The sequence below is a fragment of the Urocampus carinirostris genome, chromosome 13, assembly GCF_059441175.1.
Source record: "Urocampus carinirostris isolate Australia breed hairy pipefish chromosome 13, RoL_Ucar_1.0, whole genome shotgun sequence".
NCBI lineage: Eukaryota > Metazoa > Chordata > Actinopteri > Syngnathiformes > Syngnathidae > Urocampus > Urocampus carinirostris.
The window spans coordinates 14,357,494-14,375,905 of NC_142361.1; the positions used below are offsets into that span (position 1 = coordinate 14,357,494).

The 18,412-nt window shown below is 38.1% G+C and overlaps 1 protein-coding gene across 1 annotated transcript in view; it reads left to right on the plus strand.

Annotated features, from left to right (window-relative positions):
* Positions 1-18,412, plus strand: part of bicc1 (BicC family RNA binding protein 1) — a 111,370-nt gene that overhangs the window by 6,670 nt on the left and 86,288 nt on the right. Inside the window, exon 2 of the mRNA XM_088351530.1 lies at positions 13,033-13,079. Coding sequence (XP_088207656.1) covers positions 13,033-13,079 — 47 coding nt within the window. The remainder of the gene's footprint in view (positions 1-13,032; positions 13,080-18,412) is intronic.

Consider the following 18,412-nt stretch of genomic DNA (forward strand, 5'->3'; position numbering starts at 1 on the left):
GGGATGGGGGCGATCTACACCCGTACGCCGCTCAGCATCGCACTCTAGCGTATGCACTCAGGCATTACCGGCGTTCAAACTCGGAATTTTTGACCGAACAGCGAAGCAAGAATTTCTCAAAATTTTTGGTCGAACACCGATTTGTTCGAACTAAGAGGCGTTCGAAAACCGAGGTTCCGCTGTACATGTGTAAACATACTATACTGTATCTCCAGCCGCTAAGAACTTTGACATTTTTATTGTTTAATAACTTGTGCATCCATTCATCATGGTTGGTGTAATGTGTAAAGAAGAGGCGAGCCGTTTCTTTTGAAATGAAAGTGGAATAAGAAGGCTTGATGCGGTTGAGAAAATGGTTGGATTGCTTTTTTCGGCCACAGGGAAGTCGCCTAACACTTCAAGCTTATCTTCCAAAAATAAGTTAAACTTAACTTTATTTATCTTTATAGAGCATATTATTTTTTTAAATGCTTATTTTTTAGCACAAAACGATACAGGTTGCTTACAAGCCTTAAACATACTTATATAAACCTTAAACATACATTCCATACAACACAGCACTGGAGCAACTTACGTACAAATTTTACTTCAACAAACTCGAATCTAAATTTTTGAGGTAATTTATGATTAATAGCTAGTTGTGATGTGGTTATTTCATGATTATAAGACTTGTGATATTGAAAAAAAAATTCTGGCATTTTATCATTTATTACAAGACTAACTCAACTACATACGTTCATGTCTGCAATACCCCTTAACACTCGTCATAAACATTGCCCCAAAATGATTACCGTACAGTTCATATGGATGGACAAGGATATCCACACAATGTTAAGCTTAAAACAAAATCTTTGAGCAATGAACACCTGTAAACAATTCTAAAAGATTGACGTTTTTGGAATTGCTCTTGATGATTGATCAATGTGTGTTGACTGCGTTTAAAATTGTTTAACTCCTTTATGAGGCATAGACCAGCGATTTATATAGATAAAATGTATACTGTATCTGTAAGCCCCTGACAATTCTAGCCTGAATATTTCACATAATCATTGTTTTATCAACTAAAATACGCCCATTAGTAGAGCCAGTGTCCCATTGCATCGATTACACAGCACAGAACAGGTAAAGCTCGCCGTGTCTATTCCTACATTTCTATGGCAAGGACCTGCTTCTGGAGTGACGCATAAGAGATTGCGTATATTTCTTACTCACGTGTAGAATTGCAAATGTGCTGCAGTTTCCCTCCAACTCGGATGGTTAAGCTAGAGTTGGCAATGAATGGGACGTCCCGGTGGCCCTTGTGTCACATTGTTTTTCCAAATGCGGACGTCTCTTGTTTTGTCTTCAGTAACGAAAAATTGAATGACTGTATACCATTTTACACCAAATGGTATCTTACCTTTTCTTTTTTGGGGGTGGGTGGAGTGGGGAGTGGGGCTAAACCGATAAAGCAGACATTGTTAGACGAATTGTTTTGTGGTACGTCTCAGCCACAAAATGCAGGCTGTACAAGCAAGGGTGCATTCACCAATTCGATCCAACTTCTTTACCATATATATATATATATATATATATATATATATAAAATAAATTGGCCTTATGTGGAACACTACAAGGCATTTTCAGAAGAGGAACCTGTTGCCAGCCATTTTCAAAAAATCAAACTAATATTTAAAGAACCACAAAGGTAGTCTTTTCTTAATGAATATACTCTGGTATAAGCCTGCATAGCATACAAGCCAACCCTCTAAAACTGTTAAAATAGCGACATACGAAAAGAAATACGTACTAAAAATATTGATGAAATGTGTACTATTATTTAAATGTATGAAAAATGATGGTCAATATATCGGTAATAAAAGTTACAATTTTTTTTATCTTTAAGCAGATATTTCATGTCAGACACTCGGACACCATGCGGCACAGTTCTGAGGTCATGGGTTCAAATCCAGCTACCAACTTTCCTGTGCGGAGATAGCGTGTTCTCCCCGTGGTTGCGTGGGTTTCCTCCGGGCACTCCGGTTTCCTCCCACATTCCAAAAACATGCATGTCAGGTTAATTGGCTGGTCCGAAAAATTGTGCCTAGGTGTGAATGAGCGAGCGAATTGTCTCTCCCTGGCAACCATTTCAGGGTGTTCCCTGCCCACTGCCCGGAGATGGCTTGGATGGGCTCCAGCACCCCCGCGACCCTACTGAGGATAAGCGGTGCAGATAATGGATGGATGGATTTTCTTTTTCAACTACATCATTGTGTTCACTTGTTTTCAAACGTTCCCTTTATCACTAACTCTTAGTATGGGCAAAGAAGGTAATTAAACAGACTAAATTGCAATAAAATGAGATGCGGTCCCTCTCAAATACAATTTGGACTAAACAGGAAGAAGAGTGATGAGAATGAAGACACGGTTTGGCCATTGGTTGTTGTGGACACAAGATGGAGGCTGAGATACAGAGACCAGGCGAACACCTGAGTCTGTGAAATAGTCTTGACTTGAAGTTGGCGGAGGTAAACCGTCAGGGAGCCTTACTTTGGTTCCCTCTGCCTGTTTTAGGCCGTATTGTGTTGATTTTGTCTGATGAGCCTGCATATAGTTCTCAATTTGACTTATATGGTATACACTAAGACCGTAATGACACAGTAGCAGCAATGTATTCGCCCTTCATGTTTTGTACTACTTGTTAACATGCGCATTAATCCTAATCTGGCACCTACCCCAGTTTGTTTAATGCTGCAGGTGTGTTACACCCCGACTTCGTCACTACTGGTCACTAATAGCGTGTAACGCGTCAGATTTAACAGCAGGAGTTCTCTGCCTCTCTGTCCCCATCCTCTTCTTCCTTTCTCGCACCTTTACATCCTCCCATCCCCACAACTACTACACGCCACTACAATGAAACGATTCTGCCGACTTTGCTTGCGCGCCACATTCCTCCGCATAGTCTGCGATGAAGCGCGCAGCAGCTGGAATATAATTGAGCTCCAGTCAGTGGAAAAACCTGTATTTCATTACTTTTAAAAGAAAAAAAAAGGGGGGGGGTTGTCGACAAGGGGGAGTCTTGTTTCAGCTCTCTGACCCATTTCTGCGTCGGCGAAGCTGTAAATGAATATGTGTTATTCCTCGGCCCTCCTACATCTCTTTCTTGAGCCCTTGTCAGTGCAAAGATTTACATTCTGTCTGGTTTGCGGTTGCTATTTTAGAAATGTTTCTTGGAGGGGTGAAGGTAGAAGGGCGGGGTCTCTAGCGCTTTGCCCCCTCCGCTTCAATAGCTTTCGGTGTTTGCCTCTGGTTTTGGTTTGTTGTTCTCGCACTGATCACTCAGCAATGAGTCAAAGCTGCATTCCATCTCTGCGTGATTAAAGAGGGGAAAAAAATCCGCCAAATATTATTTTGCATATAATTCCATCCATTATTCAATATCTTCCTTCAGAGCCAAAAAAGGAAATACGAAGTTTCGTAATAAATTACTGTTCAATTATTAATCTGATTTTGAAATGAACTGTTTTATTTGTCATTGAAACATTGTATGCAACAACATTAGATATTGCACTCCAGGGTAAAGATGTATTAAAGACAGCAAAGAGAAACAAAAGGATAGAAGACTTCAGGATTAAAGCCAGAAACAAATATATATTTATGTATTTACTACGTAGTGCTTAAAGACTCATAATTATTGTGAAAATAGTGAGAAGGAATTCCACATCATAACAATAGTGTTCTAAAAACAATTGCGATAACATTTATTGGCAAATCTTTGATGATGATATTTATTAGCAATGTTTTTGTTATTATCAAATTACAATTTGGATTGCTTTTGGTTAAAGTGCTCCCAAAGTCTCAGAATTTGAGTTTTTTGAAAGAAAATATTCATTTTTTTCATTTCTTTATTCTGTCCAACTCTGTGGTTGATATTAAAAAAAAAATTATTGACATTTTAAGTGTATTGTCATTTATTTAGAAATTTATATGGGCAGCACGGCAGCGCAGTGGTTAGCGCTTGTGCAGCACAGTTCTGAGGTATGAGATTGAACCTCCTGTGCCGAGTTTGCATGTTCTCCCCGTGCTTGCGTGGGTTTCATTCGGGCTCTCCGGTTTCCTTCCACATTCCAAAAACATGCGTGTAAGGTTAAATGGCCGGTCCAAATTGTCCCTAGGTGTGAATGAGCGAGCAAATTGTTTGTCCCTGTGTGCCCTGCAACTGGCTGGAAACCAGTTCAGGGTGTCCCCTGCCTACTGCCTGAAGATAGCTAGGATGGGCTCCAGCACCCCGAGACCCTACTGAGGATAAGTGGTGCAGATAATGGATGGATAGAAATGTATATAACATTATGCCCATTTTCCAACCCATTACCCCAAGTAAACACCGTTTTTATTTGTGTATAATTCGCCTTATTATTTTATTTTTTTTACCAAAAAACAGAAGACTTTAAAGAACATTATTTAAAGCATTTGTAAATTTTATGATAGCATTGTGTTCATAGTTTACATTGTTAATAAATTATTGGAATCATATTGAACATTTTTTGTCACTTACAATGCTTAATTTGAGCTGAAAAAAATTGAAATAAAATTTAATATCAATTTTTCCATCAAAATTTAGGGGTGCACATTGTACAGGGATAAATACTCTAACTCAAATATAATAAATTTGAATTTCATAGTTGATTTGAAATTATCCCCAGTTTTAGAATGCTGTGATTTGAATGAAAACATGTTTATTTTATCCAGTTCAGTTTGTTTTCTGAAGCCATAGACAAATTTGATAGTCACGTTTAAGTGACATGATCTGCAGAGTAGACTTGAGGTTCTGAAGAGATAACAGCTGTTTCCCAATATTATGCTAACACATTAATTGTTTTCAAGCGAGGCGCCCTCTTTTTGCCCGGCAGAGGACCCATTACTTGGCTGGAGCTACCAGGCAATAGGAATGCGCTGCCTTGTGTAATCGTTTGGTATCACTCGCTCCAGATGATACGGGAGGATGCCAAAAAAGAAATGTTCAATTGTCCCACAAGGATTCTTTCTCACGTCGTCCTTGGCTTTATGGTTTATTGTCAAATTGACCACAAAAATCGGACAGGTAACAATTTAGCCTCAAAACTAACAAATAAATCAAAAAGCACGCAACATTTGGAACTCCTATCCAATGGTGGTGACTTCCTCGTTTACCATGTTCACTCTGCAACTTGACCTTTAGGATTATAATGTCTTTATTGTGATTAATAACAACATTGTTTCCAACGAGATTAGACATGTCAATCCATGATAAAGCACGCAATGAAGACTTCCGAGAGAAAAGTAAGGTTAAAAGATTGTCAGGATAAATAGGCAAAAGTATTTACTAGGTCGTGCCTGGAAACTGACCTAAATTGTAAGTTCATCATGACAAAAGTGCGAAGAAGAAAGGTGCAAACATTTAGCACCAACAAAATTCCAAAATAAGCCCAATCAAAAACAATTCTAAAAATCAAAATCCTTTACAAGGTTTGATACTGTTAAACCAACAAGATAATGGAAATGTGACATCATTGCAGCAAAGTGCAGCTTGGAGTTTTTAAGCATGGTGAATTGTAGTTTAGTGCCCTTTACCACAGATTAGGGCTGCTCACATTTTCAGACCAGAATAGCATTTCAATTTCTTTCCGATTTTAAGAGAAAAGTCATCATAGTGACATGCTTTCACCTTAAGAAAACAGCACCCTCTTCTGGGGAGCTTTGTAAAAGTTGCTGTCTTCTGACCATTTTATGATTTTTGATTCCTCCATCATTGTATGTATCTAGTAGGTACAAGGGTCATAGTTACTTCGAGATAACGTAATCTTGACTGTAGCAAAATAACTATAGATTTGTAAATAAAAACAATATAGAATTGCAGTTGAATAAACGGTCTTTATTGTCAATAAACCAAATTGGGGACCTTCTCCTTTCAGAGTAAGAAGTAAGAAATCGATTTTGAGAGTGGCTGGCTAGCCGCATACTAGCATCGGGTAACCACGACTTCAGCAAGATCTCCGCGTTGATTAATGCGCAACTACTGTAGCTCGAATATAGCGGTTTCCCACAAATTGTAGCTCCATGTCATCTGTTTCATGGGTAACGGATCTGGCAACGGTGTCTAGCCAGGCTCGACAAGGGTGGCTTGTGAGAGTTGTTAGCCTAGCCATGTCAGTTGGCCGGAGCTGAGACCTCGCTATCGCCTGTTCTCCTATTGTTTTTTTTTTCAAGCACATGCTAACAATTGACTTTTACACAATGTACTTCATACTTACGATAAAAAGGCTTTCTGCAATCTGGACTGTTATGATGTAAATGTAAATGGTCTGCATTTCTATATTAACTAAACGATTTATAGCCATTAGAATGAAGTGACAATTGTCTCAATTACATTGTGGAGTTCCTTCTGAAGTGAGGATATTTTTGGCTGTGTTTGGACCTGGATTTTACGCTTTCCATCAAAGCTGTACTTGTACCGAGTGCAAGAATGCACCTGGAAAACTCATCCAAGACTCTTGGATAAAGTTCGAATGTATTTTCTTTTTGATTGTTTTGTGTGGACCAGAGCCACCACCGAAGAAATCAACTCTGTTTACATTCCACCAGTGTCACAATACCAGGATCTCCTTTAGTCCTTCTCTTTAAAATAATGGAGAGCAGACCTGGGTATCATTTGCTCAGCTCATTGCTTCTTTACGTGTGGTGACAGTAGCATTTATCAGATACGTTCAATAATTGGAATGGTCACAACAAAATGACAAGATGACTTAGGACAAATACTTAATTTATTGTCAGCGCTCAAAGGATTGCAGTACTCAAGTGATCATCTTCAAACAGTTGGGGAAGATTCCAATTGTTTTTGACCGCTCTGCTTTCATTACATTCTTGAGCTGGTGTCAGAGAATGTGTGATGCTGGATTGCTTTATAGATTTTGACAGTCCAAGGGTGTGGTTTTGAGGAACTGTTACCCACTTTGTTGACATAATGGCCACATGAAGGATTACGGTTTTTAGGATGGTACAAATTAAAAATGATACTATATCAAAAATTTATGTTTAAGGCTTAATTTGGTAAAATCCACATTAGAGAGTCAATACTCTTGTTGCTGGACAGAAGCACTCGTTCCATGTCGTTGTGGAATCTGAGCTACAAACGAGCAGCACTCCATTTTTAAGTCTCAACAGAAGTAACAATCTCAGCAACAAATAGCCGAAAATACATTTTTGCTTCTGTACGAAGAGTTAGTCAGTATGTCTGCGCTCAGGCCTGTAATTTTGGTTGACCAGCTAAAGGCCAGCACTCTGCTGTGTGTAAGCGATGTTGCACGGCAAATGCAGTGACAAGCAGTATTTGATCATCAGTATTTTCGCCTTAATTCAATTGTTGTTGTCATTTTCTTTGAGATAATATGTGAGTCTTAGCTGATTTTTTTGTAGGTCTAAGAAAAGTTTTTTTTATAGTAGAACTCTAATAGCACATGCCATAGTCTGTGTGTGTTTTGTAATGTGGGTGTGCGTGTATGTATGTGTGTGGTCTTAGAGTATGTTCAAAAGTTTAAATCTCTTTTTTTAGGGGGCTTACACAATAGTTTTGAGTTCTATCGAAGAGATTATCAGCACAAAGGGAGCTTTTTGAACTGTTTTGCCTGGGTGCTATTGATATACAATCTATCGATTTATCATATTCTGTTGGCTCGTTCAGGAGCTGATTGGAGGCCTTAACAGAAGTTGTTGTAGACTGTTACTGTAAAGTAGGGGCCCTTAACCTTTTCACTACCACGACCGGTTAAATGTCTTGACAGTATGTTCCCGTTCGGAATTAATCATGTTTGTACTTTTTGGTATAGTAATACAATAAAATACATCAATAATAATAATGAATACATAGAAATAACTTTTCTAATAACAACACTAATAATAATGAGCATAAACCCGCTGTATAACTATGTGCAATATGTAAGTGGACCCAGCACAACTTGTTGTTGACGTAGGGCTAATATATATCTTCAAACTGCAATGATCGATCTTCCCTCTATTGCCAAAACTTTTTCCATGGCCACTAGTTTGTTTATGCAAATATTGAAGCCAGATGACCAAATAACCCATAGCCTGGTCCTGGTCCACGGCCCGGAGGTTAGGGATCATGCTGTAAATTGCAGCATTAACCTAAGTCTTTGTTATAGGCCTGAAGGAGATTTTACCGTACAGAAAATTGAAAAAATGAATTGAGTTAATTAATTAGAAAACATGTATAAAAGGGAAAATACACTAGAGAAAGAAATAATTTGCAATTTTTCTCAACTTCTAAAACTTTGTCATGATTACCAATATGCTTCACCTGTGCCTGCTCCTTTGGCGCCAACTGCTTCGGACTCTGATTGTCTCTCTGTCCCTATTTAAACCCACTCCTATCCATCCCCTGTTGTCAGTCCATCTGCGAACCTCAGTTAACACTAGACAAGCCTTTTTTCGACCCTGACTCCCACCTGTTTTTTGCTCCTGTCTGTCCCCCTGCTTTGACCCGTTTTTGATCCTGACCAAGTCTACTCTCCTTTCCTGGCTTACAACTCGCTTACGACGCCGACCACGTTTTTTGCTCTTCTGTCCCGGCTACTGACCAGTTTTTCGTTCCCAACACAGCCATCGCTCGCCACGGAAGATCCACTTCTGCGTTCAGAGCGACCTGCTTCCCACGTCCTGCAATCACCGGATCGTGGGCGCAACCCTTTCTCTTTCTTTCAATAAAACTTGTGAAAAACGCAATGCAAGTGGGTCCTGTCTCCGTTCTGGTCCTGACACACTTAACATTTCCACAGATCAATTGTGTAGCATATTCAGTTATGCCACATAGTAACAAAAAATCAAAACGTCTATTTCTGAATCCATACTGATGATCATTCACGAAACCATGTTTTTCAACAAAGGAATAATATTTTTTGATAAAAAAGTTTTTCAAGAACTTTGGAGAATTGGGGTAAACATCCATGAGGTCTACTACAGAACGTGCAGGGCTTCATTATTGTAAACTGATATCACTTTTGCCATTTTCATTTGATCATGAAAAATGCCAATCAAATGATTCGTTGCATTCATATGTGAATGGTTTATTACACACTTACTTCATTTATTAGTGATATGTCAATTTTGTTACAATTATTTTTTTTTACGTTTTTAAACTTTCTATCCACTTCTCCCAAACATGGGGTTCCAGTTGCTGGGTATATTTGGTCCAATGCTAACAAGGAAATCAAGATATTTGTTAATCATTTTAATATAATCAATACTTGGTGTGCCATGCTTAATATATTTTGGAATGCCTTGAAATGGATGATTTTTAATCAGATCATTTTGAAGTCTGATGGTCTCGCTGTGATTTTAGTATCTTTGCAGTAAAGTTCTTTTGATATATCAAAATGGATTTAAGCTTGTTTTTATTATTTTTACATTGATCTTCTTTTTCCTTTGTTTCCGCTTTTCATTGAATCTTTGTTTCACCTATTTTGTTTTTACAAGCCTACTTCAACCCGTTTGTTAACCATGGATTCATCCTGTTAATTGACTTCTTATCGAAACGCTTGATGGAGAGTGACTGGGAAACATGGTAACAAATGTTTTTAAAAATAAGTTAGATGAGTCATTTACATCTTATAAATACATTCCTTCCCAGTTATGATTCATAAAGACTGTTTTTAGAGCAGGATAGCATATATTGCTGCTGTTATGGGCCTGACAATTATTGTCTGACCATTGACAATTTTTTTTCTGCACGGCTATAATGGCTAGCACAGACACTATTTTTTGGAATAGCCGTCTTTTGTTACAAAAGTGAACTGAAAGGCTGCTCAATGAACGAAAATTCTTCTAATATAAATACTTAACGGCTAGCTACAAGATTCCTTTTTTGAAGTCAAGCATGTCACCAGGTTTCAGAGCAAGCTAGCACTATGAACTGCACCGATGGGGTCCTGGTCACGATAAGCACCCCAGCGGGTGTCGTAATCTTTCCGTCTCGGTTCTAGGTTCTCCCACAGCTGGTTTGCATGCCACACATCTGTCGACAGGATGTTTCCCTTTTTATTTGAAGGTTTTTGCTCGTGTGTCCCCCGAAGCTCCCCTTAGTCTACATCCTTTGTGTTTCTGTAACTTCTGTCTTTGAAATTGGTTGAAATGCACATTCCAACCATTCTGGGTTTAATCCAGAAATGATGTCCCAATCTTGGACATGTTTTTTCAGTTATTTCAAACAAGACCAACTACTGGCAGTCTGTTGTAGTTGTTGGTAAGGCCTTACAAGAAACTTCAGTTGAAGTGTCTGTCCAAGCAGCAGCAGATATTTAAATTTCTCTTTTTATTATTTTACAATACAGATCCAGCAACAAATAAACACCATCTGTTATAAGCGCAATATAGAACCAAGAATTTGTTTGGCTTGATATAGGTGTGAAATGTAGCTGGAGCAAAATAGTCTCAACATGATCATAAAGTGCTTGGGTTTTTGAGAAGTGGGCAGTTTGTGAAAGTCTAACAGTCTCCTAGATGATAGAGATTTGTGTTGCCAAAGGCTGCAATTTATTTTCCCAATGCCAATAAAGCCGCTATTTTCTTTTAAGTAGGCTTCTCACATTCTGCATATGCATAAAAATATCTCGAGGGAATGTCTGGACAGTTTTGATACATCTCCCCACATTCGAATCTGCAGATTTTCCTGACCCAGATTCCAACAGACAGTTCATCTCAGAGTGAGTTGTTAAGAGGCGTCATTGAAACTTCCTGTTAACTGATAGTGAAACATGAGAATTTCTCCACGGAGGACAAATATGTATTTTACATCAGCAGATCTGCCTTAATCTGCAAGTCTCGCTATGTGCTGGAGTGATGACAAGCCGTGCTCACTTTGGTTTTGGCTGTCCTCATCTAGAGCAGTCCACTGTTCTAGTTCAACCCGAGATATCAAAGTGGTCCTTCATCAAAATTAAACTCCATTTGTTGTCTTTAACCTGCCATCAATTTGATGGGTTGCTGATTGTTGCATCAGCTGTGGAGTGGAAATTTGATCCATCATGAATCTGAAGCACAAACTGCAGTTTTTTGTGTTTTTGATGTGTTTCCTGTCTATTACTGTTTAAATGATGACAGGCTTTTTGTAACAATGTTGATCAAATATTCAGTTACATACCCTTTTTTGAGCTAACTTTGCTATTGAGTGTTGTGTGTGTTGTAAATATCCTGCCACAAATTAGTACCTAGCAAATTAAAGTGCAAAACAAAACGAATATCAGCTCACACATATGTATATTAGGCATTTTGACATTTCCTGTATATGTATTTATTTTAATTGTCATTGCCACAGTTCAAATATTCCGAAAATGAATTACATATTTCTTAAATTGCTTGATTACATCCTAGTGTAGGGGTCAGAAACGGGCACCTTTGGAGCCACATGTGGTTCTTTGGCTCTCCCTAGTGGCTCACATTTTTAATAATCTTTTTTTTTTTAAAATGTTTGATAATGAAAAATGATATGGTTTGTTTAGGAGGAAAAACATGACAAACATTCTTGAATATAGATATAATCTTTATGTATGTGTGTGTGTGTGTGTATGTATGTGGATATAATATATATACATATATATATATATATATATATATATATATATATATATATATATATGTATACAGAGACCCCTCACTACCTCACACTCTGGTTATCGCTGGTTCACTCCTTTGAAGGATCTTGAATTGAATTTTCATTGATATAAACATATTGTTCATTTTGGTCAGCGAGGGCACACTGCAAGTGCTGCACAGGTCACATTGTGTGTGTGTGTGTATATATATATATATATATATATATATATATATATATATATATATATATATATATATATATATATCATATCTGTTGTTTTTGACTGAGCATATTTGGCACCTTGTGCATATACTAAACAGGCAGTGTCGTACCTCATTTTATATTCAACTTTTTATTAATTCCCTAAGCTTTATTTCACAAAAAGCATACGTGGTTCATATTTATTAACCACCAGCTGCAGTTTTCAACTCACAGGACCAGCCGAGGGAGTTCCTCCGTATTCTGTTTCAGGCTCGGAAAAAGACTTTCAAGTGCCTGACTCTTGCAAATTAGATTTTGCATTGAGACCCTCTTTCCTCTACTGTATTTTCCAAGAAGTTCGCAGAATTGAGTTGAAGATTCTGACTATATTATGCGGGTTGATTTCAATAGACCCAAACATTCCATTAATCTCGCCCTTTGTGCTGCCATATCTTATGAATCCCAATGATTCACCTAGTCACCCAATTTTTTTTTGAAATCTCTTGGAATACAGATGACAACATTCAGGCATTCCTGTACAATTATTCCTTGTTTTAGCGGGGTTGTGTTCCAAAAAAGCATCGGGATCCCCTAGATGTGCCAGGTGTCCATGATGATTACAATACAGGCGTCACAAATGTATAGGTTTCCCACGAGTTGAAGCTCCTGGTCAACACTTTTATGGGTAATGGATGGTGCAATTGTGAGATACAGCCTTGGCAGGGGGTGGCTTGTTACATAGCCGGAGCAGTAGGCCGGACCTGCAGCACCGCTATTGCTGCCTCAGTCTCTTCCTGGAACCGATAATAACCCACAGAGCACGGGCTGGTTTTCTGGTTTCACTTCTTTGAGCTTTTCTGACTTTCCTTCTGATTAAATTATGATTTTATTTTTAATATAAGTAGCCGCAAAAATAATAGCTGTAACCATGCTTTGCAGTTTGTTTTAGGTAGGTGGACACTTTAACCTGGGCGCCTGCCCGCCCCATCTGTTTGACTGACAGCATAGACCAGCCTATCACAGTATTTGCTGTGTGTTGTCTGCGCAAAGTATCAAAACCGCAAAAAACAAACGACAATACATCGAGGGATTACTGTAATAGAGTGGTACCTATGAAAAAAATGAGATGGGCAATAAATGCTACCATGTGATCACAAATGTATTGCATGTTCCTCATGATTTTTTTCATCTTTTCTCTTGCACTACAGCTGCCTCAGAGGGGAGAGTCAACGGCGGGGAAGATTTTTTTCAAAAGGTGAGTTTTGAAAGTCTGTTACTTTGTTTTCTTTCTTATAGTTCTGGGTTTTTTTCTTCTGAAATGCGGGGGGACATGAAGCAGAGGTACATCCACATGTCAGGTGCCCATCCAGTTGTTTCTTATCACAAATCCAAACAAAACAAAGCAATTCAAAGGGACATTGACGTTGCGTCGCTGCAGGAAACCATCGTTCTCTGATGGCCGTAACGCAGCTGACACAACACAATCAGTTTCATCATTATGTAACGGTACACAAAGTTCTCATTGGTGTCACGAACATCAAAAACACTTGCGTCAGTTTGGACAGGGAGGTTCTACCTGATTGACTTCATCAGTGTTTTACTGAATGTTCTGAAACGTTGAGTACACACATATTTCGAGTCTGCAACTCCATTATCATAGTACGACTCGTATAATCTTTTATCACTTAAGTAATGGGTTTATTTACTGACATGCTTCTCAAAGTTTTTTCGTTAAGGTCAGCCTAAAAAAATATTGAAATCTCTATACTCACATCATTGTTAGTGTTCAGTCTGAGTTTGTATTGAGATCACTGTGAGACGTCAGAAAATTATACTACACCTTAAAGGATTAACTCTGGCATTGGGTTTTGCTTTTCACTGTATTTTCGGGGTTAAGATTTGTGACTGTATTTCTACTTTAGTCTGAATAGAAACCTTGACTTGACATGGAAAAATAATCCCTCTAAATTTGAGCAACATTAGTGGAGAATTACTCGAACTAAAACTGTTTAGGAATGGAGGCCAAATCTAACATTACCAAGGAGAATAATTGATTCAGCTTGTTTTTATACCATCGTGCTCTTTGTCAAAAATGTCAAATGTTTTGATCGGTCTAGTGAAATTGACAAAAGTTTATAGTGTCTTAGCACTCCATTTTCAAGGATTTAGTGTTGAACTGCTGCAGAAGGCAATTTAACAGTACCTAATGCACATTTTTAAAATAATGCAAAACAGCCGCAAACAACTTCTTAAGAGAATTTTTAAGCCGTTTACTTTTTTTTTTCTTCCGTATTACAAGTTGAAATATCTTAAATACACCTCAGAGCCATTTGAAGCAAATTGTCTTCTTTGCCCCTAAATTTCTCAAGACCGAAGCACAATTCATAGATCTAACAGAGCGCTAATCCACGCCTTCCATAGTTACGGTATCCATGTATCACAAACGGAGAAAAAACAGTGGCCAAAACAACAACAGCAAGCCACTCTCGAGTCGGTACTCTTGATAGCATAGCTGTGAAATTATCTTCTGGATTATGCAAGTTTATCTCAAAAGTCAGTAGAAAAGTTAAGTTAAAAACAAGCGCGAGTCCGTTTAAAGATTGCAAAGCAAGTGTTTCTATTGAAGCACAAAATTTCCATGCAATTGTTCCTCAGATAAAGAAAAAAAAAATATCCACAAATGGCCATGCCCTGCTCCAGCTTAAAAAAAACAGGTTGGGGAAACGTAAGTGAATAATGTGTGCGTTTATGTGATACCTTGAGTTTATAGGAAAAATAGAAACTGGTAGTTTGACCACTTCCTCCGGTCAAGACTCATGCTGGGCTTGGCGAATTAATGATATACATGGTAGCTAACTAGCAGGATAATTAGCCAATTGACTTTTAACGAACGGACCACAGTTGCTTGGATGGTCAGATGTATAAATGACCAAAAGAAGCAAAAAAAAATCCACCCCCACATTTCCTTCCTAATCCCAATTGCTTGTTCTTACTCATCGTCTACTGGACTTCCTTTGAGTTCACAGTGGCAGAAAAATGCCTTGGTGTCAAATGTAAGATCAATAAGATTATGAACAGTATGTGATAATGTTCATTTAATATTCTTGTTTTGAAATTCATGTACTTTTAGGCATGTTGTTTTTACTAGTAATTCAACAACAACTCACTAGAACATGTATTAGTAAATAGGTGTTTTATGAGTAACGTTATAGTGCAACATTTGACATACTTGTGTGTAAATAAACGTAATTAGAAAAATATTGTGTTGCACTTGTAATATTACAAAGCCTAGTACAAATGTGCATAAACTAGTATCCTCTGGTTCCTAGCATGCATCTTGCAGGGTCCTAGAGGCTATTGGATTAAGAAATATATTCCATGTAGGCCTATCTTTGTATGGATCGTGCAGTAGCCAGTGACATACATTTTAACTCGTTAACACCTGCAACCTTTTACAGGTAACATCCGAGTTACGTCCAGAATCAATTATGACTAACCAGTTGTTAATCTATTACGATGGCGGCAACTGCTGCTGAGACAATATCTTGTTACTGAGTGTCGTTCCTGTGTTAACTGGCTGCCAAAATTGTTTCATATGTCGTTGGGCTGCGGTGCAGGACATTGAATTAAACAAATGAAAAGTGGAAAGCCTGTGTGTGTGCGTTTTAATATATTTTTTTAAACATTGCTGTAACAGCCAGTTAGTGATTTGGAGAAATGGCTAAAAAATTTCTGGTCGTGGTTGTTAGTTCAGTTGACGTAAGTGGAGCAATTGGAAAGGTTGATGTTACCTGAACTCTGTAGAAATTACCTTGTGTAACGTGGGCAGGTTTCTGGCGTTTTCAAGCACTGGCTGAAACTGTGTGTTTTTTTGGACACTTTGGACACTTCATACCTTTAACACCATGTTCCATAACTACTTCTAATGGCAAGATAAAATTCTTCTAGTTATCATCCATCATATACTTGTATTAATAGGGAACAGAGAGGCTTGCTACGACATGGTTGCCACAGTTGTAACATAATGCAGTTGTCCTACTAGAATGCCAAAGCTTTCATACAGGTTTGTCTAAAGCAGTGAAAAATCTTACGTGCCAAGTCATTCAACAAGTGTGCTGAAATGTTTTAGAACCACGAGCAAATGGTGTGCTAGTCCCTAAACCCTTTATTGGATTTTAAGGTATTTGAATAAATCCCTAAACTACTACTTGTCAAGGAAAAAGGTTGAGCGGCAAAATCAAACAAAGTCCCAGCAGCTCTAAGTCTTGACGTCAGATACCTAGCGTTTCCGTAGAGTGTGAAATTGTGGTACAATGCGAGACAGCCAAAAGCTCTGCGAATCCAAGCCAACAACTACTACAGTTTACGGACCACAGGGCTTCTCGGCACAACCTTGGAGGGGATCTAAAGTGGGCCTTGGCCACTTCTGTCCCAAACCCTTTTCCACTTTTCCGTCCCGAAACTTGCGGTTGTGTAAATAGGGCCACGCGTAATGTGCAAGTGCCAAAACTCAAGCAAGTTATTCTTTTTTTTTTACGGCGGGAAGAAAAATGGCAAGCAGACACCAGCCACATCATTAGTTGCGTGAGATGTATGTATTCCGTCATTCTTGACTTTATTAGTGTCCTGTGACGAATCACACCAACCCGTGCATGGTATTTTACATTGGATGCGTTCATTAAGCTAGCTTTCTTTCATACTTTTGTATTATAGAAAGGCGCACATGACTGAATAGTATCAGTTACTCTTTCTATTGTCCTTGCTGGAAAAAAGGGGGTAAATAACAAATTATTAAATCGAAAACAAACTTCAGTCTGTTCTCTCCAAAATAATACTCATACATCATTACTGTATTTTCCTTATTATTACTCAGGTTTTAGTTGCGGTCGTCCAAAATGCATAATTAGGTACAAAAATGCGTAGGTATCACTTTTTGTAGTATATGCAACAACACGAGTAAATTCTTCAAAAACATTGTGTTGTATTTTGATCTAGAATGGGACAAAGCTAGTTTCAGGCGAGGAAGACACTACATTGAAGAACATGGGACTTTTTATGTTTTTGCTGTGTTTTTAATCACAACGTGGAAAGCCTGTGTGTGTGTGTGTTTTAATATATTTTTGTAAACATTTCTGTAACAGCCAGTTAGTGATTTATATTCTTGAAATTATGATCATTGCATTTTTGTTGTCCTGTGCCCATAACAGTTGGTACCCTGCTGAAAATGTATACATTTTTAGACTTTGCTTCGCAGGAGGTATATCCTTTATTTCCTGCCCAAATCTGCTAAACAATCATTTAATAAGTCATAATATAAAAAATTCTAAGTGGTGTGTGGTGAGGTTTATGTCCTGTGAGGCACAGTCAGATTTACAAATAAATTTACATAGCGGATCTTATTCATTATTTAATTGGTAGAGCACAAAAAAACAATATATAATACTATCACTTATTCTATCTTTCGGGCCTTAGTTGTATGCTAAATAAGAAGCTTTGATCTCACTTTTGCCCTCTGCCATGAGGCAAGATAATTGCATGCTTCACTCTGCATTTGAAGATGCCCAGAACAGTTATACGTTACGTACTCATTACATTATAAAAAATGATACAATGTAAAAATCCAGCAAAATACAAAGATTGTGGAATTAAATGATAAAGAACTTAAACAATGAATAAATATAACCATTAAATATCCTTTGTTTTTCGCTGGGGTTGGATTCCAAAAAGTTTCCGCGATAGTCAAAACCCGTGATAGAGAAACCTTTATTTATTTATGTATTTATTTATTTATTTATTCATTTATTTATTAAATGATTTCTTTAATGAAACCACAGAACAAACCAATTCAAACAACAAATAAATAAAAGTACTGTACTCTCTACTTTCATAGTGCAGTGGTTAGCACATTTGCCTAACACGCGAAAGATCTTTGGTTCGAGACCGGGTAAAAACATATGTTGGCCTGGAGAGGTATGGGTATGGGTTAAGGTATCCAACCAACAAACCAACTAACTTTATAAACCCTTTTTTTGAATTTGAATACCGTCTTTTTTGTCAACTGAATTATGATTTAAAAAATAATCTTGCTGATGTATTTCGCGATTGATTGGATATCTGAAATATGACTGGTTGACCGACTTGGGCACTATTACAGATTAAGCAGCTTTATAATAGGAAGCATATTTATACAATAATCTTAATTTGGCTCAAAAAAGTCAATTATGCACTTATGTTATTAGTGTGACAGTGTATTATCATGAGCAGCACGGCGGCTGAGTCGTCCACGGCACAGTGCTGAGGTCATGGGATCGACTACAGCTACCAGCCTTCCTGTGCATTCCAAATACATGCATTTCAGGTTATTTGGCCAGTTCGAATTGTCCCTTGGAGTGAATGAGCGAGTGAGTTGTCTGTCTGTGTCCCCTGCAACTGGCTGACAACCACTTCAGGGCCCCCTGCGCCCTGCCCGAAGACAGCTGTGATGGGCTCCAGCACCGCCCGATCTTACTTCTAGGCGAAGTCCATCTGTTAGTGATGGAGAAGATGTTCCAATGCCTTTTGGGCCTGTCAGCAGTAGATCTGAGCATT